Source organism: Plectropomus leopardus, chromosome 1 (genome assembly GCF_008729295.1).
Source record: "Plectropomus leopardus isolate mb chromosome 1, YSFRI_Pleo_2.0, whole genome shotgun sequence".
NCBI classification, from domain to species: Eukaryota; Metazoa; Chordata; class Actinopteri; order Perciformes; family Serranidae; genus Plectropomus; species Plectropomus leopardus.
In genome coordinates, this window is record NC_056463.1 from 31,782,072 (window position 1) to 31,788,680 (window position 6,609).

The 6,609-nt window shown below is 39.1% G+C and overlaps 1 protein-coding gene across 1 annotated transcript; it reads right to left on the minus strand.

Moving 5' to 3' along the window:
* Positions 1–2,087: 2,087 nt before the first annotated feature.
* On the minus strand, positions 2,088–6,237 carry LOC121945146. Its single transcript, XM_042489175.1, has 4 exons — positions 5,852–6,237; positions 3,816–4,891; positions 3,045–3,361; positions 2,088–2,788 (listed from the first exon to the last, which is right to left on the minus strand). The coding sequence occupies exons 1-4, from the start codon at positions 6,167–6,169 to the stop codon at positions 2,439–2,441; spliced, it is 2,061 nt and encodes a 686-aa protein (XP_042345109.1). The 5' UTR covers positions 6,170–6,237; the 3' UTR covers positions 2,088–2,438.
* Between the last annotated feature and the right edge of the window lie 372 nt (positions 6,238–6,609).

A 6,609-nucleotide genomic window follows, 5' to 3' on the forward strand; every position in this document is an offset into this window, starting at 1 on the left:
AGTAAATGGTATATACACTCCCTCTAACCACTTTGGCAAATCAAATAATATCAAACAAATCAAGTAATGCAAACAAATTCACTTGAGCATGACAGTACTGAATGGCTTCATAATCACGAGTCAGCCCCAAGGAGTGAAGCAAATTGATGGATTTTAGCCCCACTCAAAGTAATGCATTTTTAGACTGAGAATGAGAGTGGTCATAACAAGATGATGGCTTATATTTGGATCCCACTGGGTCATTTAAGCAGAATTAAATGACCATCACTGCCCTCCTACATCAGCTTAATAGCGGGGATTTTCTCATGCACTTAACCCCCCTCGAGTCTTAAGTATGTTGATAAATAGGAGTCTAGTACAATACCTTCGACATGGAGGTGAGCTCTCAGTGTTACATTATTGGATGCTGACTAAGCCTGCTGAAAGTCTAGTACTTTCTTCACATCCTTGCTCCACTTGAGGCTCTCCAGAGCCAGTAGCCAAGCGGTTAGAGATGCAGACCTGTGAAGTGCTGCTCAGGCTAAGTACTCTAATTGAAAGTCTAACTGCAAATCAGATATACATTTAATTAGCGCCAGTCATTCTGCATGACATACCAGGGTTTTTTAATGTGTTAATAATTTTATGTCTACCTTCCTGGATGTTATTGCTTGAAATAAAATGAATAATTACATTCTTGTATCAGTCCACAATGAAAGGACTGATTGGTCCTTTGCTTAAATATTAGATGTGTTCCACACAAATGCACAACACCAAAAATTTTACAACGATGATATCATGCAACCAGAACCAAGTTCTCCAAATTAAACATCCAAACTTGCTTGTCTACATTGAGACATTTTCTGATCCAATGCCCCACATCAACAAGATGACACTGTTTGTCTGTGCCTTCCAAAACTGTTACAAAATTCAAAGATCAGTTTTATTATGTAACAAAGCTATGGTTTGGGGATTGTGTAGGTTAAGGCACCAAAACAACTTGGTTAAGGGAAAGATTATGCTTTGGGTTAATAAGTACTTATGATTAGGGGCTGTACATACGAAGCAGTTTTTGCATGCTCATTTCTATTGTTTTCAATAGAGACACGTGGAAGCACGCGCATAAGCCATGCCAACGCTGTAGCGATGCACACGTGATTCCGAGTGTCTATTTTTTAGGGCAAGATGACTGCACCCAAGAATGAACAGAGTTCAACTTCTGGAATGCAGCAGCATGCACAGCATCTTCTAGGAAGCTAAATCAGCAGCATGTGTATGACCCCTTTGAGGACTGTCTTCATCTTGGTTAACAGCAAGGGTCAGGGTCAGGGTTAGGATGGGCTGTTAGGGGGTTAGGTTAATGTTCTATAACGATCATGGTCATTTGAAAAAAATGTCATTGACTATTGGACTGTTGGAAACAATGAAACAAAAATCAGTGGTTTGATGTTTTGTCAACCAATCTGTCCACCCCTACCATCTCCCTTAAGTGGCAAACTCCGGGGCTGAAAATTGAAGCCAGTGTGGGGATGCCAAAAACTGCAGTTCCTCTAGTGGCCACTTGAGGCTGGCTCCAGAAGTGAGTGAATTTCCCTAGATCCCTATATTAAATTATCCAATTTTGCAGCAGAAATAAAATCAAAAAATGGCTTTGGCTAATTCCCCTAGCTACTTTGCCTCATTCAATTTTATATATATATATATATACAGTGGTGGAGGAAGTACTGAAACTCAGTACTTAAGTAAAAGTACAGATAACCAGCAAAATATATACTCAAGTAAAAGTACAAGTACTACATAACAATCCTACTTAAGTAAAAGTAAGTAAGTACTTACTTTTAAATGTACTTTAAGTATTAAAAGTAAAAGTACTTACACAATGTTTTGTCTCTTAATGTTCAGGCCTATATTTCAATAAAAACATAGTATGGAGCTGTATTACCCTGTTAGATAACAATAAACAACAGAATTATAAAATAGAGTGTGAAATGAATCACAGAGGGTAAGCACAAGTACGCTAACCTTTACAATAAACAAAAGTTGTTGCTTGTAAATATTACTAATGGCATCTGCAGAGGTATAAGAATTACTAGTAGTAACATCTGCATTTTCTAATGTCATTAGGTAAAACCAATAAAGAAGACGGTTATATATTAAAATCATTTATTTTATTATAAATCTATTCAAAGCAAAACAGACTCTGAATAATCTTTCGATAAGTTAGCCTATTTGATCAGATTTTTTGTCCTATAATGCAGCCAACAATTATTCTAATCAACATCTGATCAACACAACAATTCAACTGTGAAATTTTCTTTTAAACCTTTCTTTTCTTTAACTTCTGACATGTCATGAACATGAGAACTCAACAAGTCTTAATGCTGGCAAGGCTCATCTATAAACATGTTTTTTTTTCTCTGCACAACAGTTTTAAAATGGCAGTTTCATTGTCATTTGCATTACCAGAACTTTTTGTTCAGTTTCAACAAGAGTTGGTTTTCAAAGTTTTTTGAGCCTAGTCTGCCTCTTTTTGAAGAAAAAATCTGCCCGGCTGAGCTAAAAAGTCTTTCACATGCTGCGGAGGCAGGCAGCGGAGTGTTGACTTTGAGGGACAAGTTGAGAACATTGGGCACTGACTTGAGGACATTCATGGAGGTCGTTGAACTGGCCAGATAGGTGTCCAGCTGCCTTGTGGTTTCTTGAACGTTTCCCTTCATAAGACCAAAGAAGTCCTCCTCCTCTGACCCTGAATGGCTGCCTGGTGATGGGACTGACTCTAGATCCAAGTGGGCCTTGATGTAGTCCATGCCTATAAAAAACAATTTCCAGACAGAATAAAGGAAATGTGTGAAACCAATAAACATGGACTATATAACCATAGACTATACAGAACGGCCTATCATGATAACTAGGTCATTGTGCTGTTCCTCCTTAGTGACTATTAACACATTTTCTGATCCAGTGTTATATCTTACTATGATCAGGATCTGCCTTTTACAAGGTTTAATACATGAATAATACCCTCCCTGTACAACAGCAATTGAGGAACCATCTCAGTGACTTACCCGATTTCAGCAAGTCTGCATTGCTTGTCCATGAGGTGCGAAACTTTGGAAGCAAAATGGCAGCAGCAACAAGTTCAGGGTCAGAAAGCATGTCTCCAAATCGCCGCTGTATTCCTTCTTGAAGGGCAGTGATCAGTGGCTGGCAGAACCTAGATGAGGTCTTCAGGCGGTCAAGCTTCACATTTAGGAGGGTTATAGTTGGCACTAGCCATCCCATGTGGACATCCTTCTCTGCCTGCAATATGTTCAGTGCCTTGGAGATTGGGCCCATGGTTGCAACATATTCAGTCAAGAAAGCAAGTTCTGCAGGGCTGCACCTGTAAGACATGGATGAAACACCAGAATGTAGAATATCAATAAAAGATCAAAATAGTTGAAAAAATCTAAGTATATTAGAATATTCTCAAGTTGATATTGCAGAAATTATGATTTGGCATTTTTGATATCAGAAAGTAGTCTATATTGAACATTTCAACATGTAGTCTATAAGCATAAATCTGAAAACAACATTAATGTCACCAATCATGTTTTTACAAGAGTATGTGTTTGGCTGTGCAATATACTTATACTTATGAAATGCTACTATCTCAAATTAAGATCTAGTTCTAGAAACATGAAACAGATGGTTGATAAGATGATAATGTTCCAAATTATCTCAATGCAGTTAATAATAGTTACTTTAACAGCAGCCCCTGAAACTAGGGGTAGATGGTAAGTCAACTACAATATTACTCAACCCGTACATGTGTATCTGCTCCCAGCCACACTTACATGGGGATTTTAAGTGCAGTGGTCACTGCTCTGATGGCTCCTTCTCCACTCTCTCTAATTATTCGCAGTATCCGTTCAACAGAAAGAAAGAAAGAATTCCACCGAGTGTCAACTGGTCGAATGAGTTGCAGCTTGCATTCCCTCTCAATGACCTCTGCAGCTGTAGAGGAGCGAGAGGTCCTATTCCAAAGTGATGAGCACTTAGCAAATGCTGCACGACTTATTTTCTTGTAGATGTCGTTGGAGTTGGCATTTTGGGCATCAACTGTTGAGATCAAGTTAAGGAGATGACAAGCACAACGGTGATGCTTTGGAAGCTGATATTCGGCACACTCGTCATCTTCTTCATTCATTAAAGCTTCCACTTCAACAGCCTCTGTCTCCACTTCAGGATCTTCTTCTGGAGCTTCTTCTTCCTTCTCACTATCATTCACATCTTCACACCCCCCATCAGCAGCACTTTCTTCATCACACCCATAAACCCTAAAAGCCTTGATGAAATTGGAGGCATTGTCAGTTGTAGTTCTGACAATCTTTTCCCGAATATTGTATTCCATGTGGATGTCATTCAGGGCTTCAGCTAGTACATCATAGGTATGTGATCCTTTCATTCTTCGACATGCCAGAGCAACAGAACATCTCTCCAGGCTTTCTGGCTCGATCCAGTGGGCAGTAACACCTATGAAGCTTTGACGATGGGCCGTCCAACAATCTGTGGTTGTTGAGATGTATTTAATGTTCTGCATAGCATTCTTCACTTTTGCTTTCATTTGCACTGTTTTTTTTTCTATCCTGTCTCTTAAAGTTGTCCGTGACATCACTGTGTAATTTGGGTGAATATGCTGCATTAAAGATATGAATCCAGGTTGCTCCACTACTCCAAAAGGGTGCAAACCCTGAACAACAAAGTTCATTACTGCAACATCTGTGGTCTTCTGAGAAGCCTTTGTGTCTGCCACCACCAGTTTCTGCTGCTTACTAGTTGAAGGACCTTCGCCAACAGACAAGCTTCCCTTCCTTTTAGTAGTCGTTGCCGTCAGGTCCATGTAACGCTGGAGATGTGATCTGTGCCTTCTCTGAAAATAAAACAACAATAATGATAATTAATTAATTAATCTTAATTCTAGGGCTGGGCGATATTATCTAAGATTTATATCATTGTATATATCATTGTATAATTATTTTGTGACTGTAGTACCTGTACTACAGGAATACTCCACTGAAAATATGATTCTACCTCTTTTCACTCTATCAACAATATAGTAGAACATATCCTAACGAAGAGAAAATATATATTTCTTAAAACATACACATAGATTCATTATAAACGCTCTCTGCCACATAATAACTTTTTATTGTTGGAGCTGTGCATCTCATTCCAAGTGCCCCGTTAGTGCCGATGTTATATGCTCCGATACAGACTGTAGATGGCGCTGTGGCTTTTAGTCTGTCTGGAAAACCAATGGCGGAGCGGAGTGGTGCTAAAAGTTGTGGGCTCAGACTCAGAAAAAAAGAAAATGCACAGCATTGTTTTACATTAATTGACTGGACAGTGTTGGTCCGCAAACTCACAGCCCCCCACCAACACTCTTGGAACCGAACCGGACCATATTAAACGTGAACGTTGTAACCGCGACCGCTAAACGGCTAAAGTAAAACAAACGAGCTTGTGCCTGTGACAAATTACTTTCACTAAAGTGTTTGTTTTTACCACCGACAGGTTCAAATTGTTACTATGTGTAAGTGCAAACTTGTCCATTCATTCAAATTTCCCAACAAGACCCTATATTACATTGTAAATGACGTCGAGCTAGCATGTGCTACAAGCTAACCTAGCTTACCACCTTACGTTCCTATGTAGGTTAGCTAAATAATGAAAACACCGTTGTACTCTTTTCTGGCGATTTCTGTAAATTAACGTGTACTCTGCTAGATTAGAGCATTTATAACATGATGTCAGTAAACAAAAATAATATAACCTTGGCTAACATGATAAGCCCGAGAAAATAACTTAGCGTAGCAAGAGCTCTGCTTACCTCAATGTGTTTCTTCAGATTTGACGGGGAATTCTTGAAAGCCAGTAATTCCTTTTTTTGAGGAAGACAGTTGAGACACTGGAATTTAAATGATTCATTCCTGGAGCCCGTAAACATGAACATCTCTTTTAAATATGGCCAAGGATGGCTCGGCTCAGGGGTCTCAGTCTCCGAGTCCATATCGACTGTTGTCCAAATCACACTGCCGCTTCTAAATGCACGCCGCGCTCTGCTGTCATTGGAGGCGGCATAGCAGCACCTGATTGGTTTAAACTTCCGAGGCCGAAACGCAACCAATATTTTTTGTGAAGACAGCATTTTGGTGACTGATCAACCATCAAATGTAACGTGGTGCATTTTGGAAATGTAGTGGAGTAGAAAGTACAGAAAATAGCTGTAAAATGTAGTGGAGTAAAAGTCAAAGTATACTCTATATTTTTTACTTAAGTAAAGTACAGATACGTGAAAAATGTACTTAAGTACTGTAACGAAGTATTTGTACTCCGTTACATTCCACCACTGTATATATATATATATAAACATCACAGTGGCGCCCTTTATTTTTTTAATATAATCCATGCTGTGTATGTCGATTTTATCACATGTCAGTGTGGGGCACTCTCTGAAATGACTGATGCTGTCATTTTTAGTAGAAAGATGGTCTCATGCTAACTGAATAAAAGCAGACATGCTGTTCACTGTGATGGATTATCTATGTATGTGACGCAGGTGTCAACTGTCAAACCAAACAGATTATT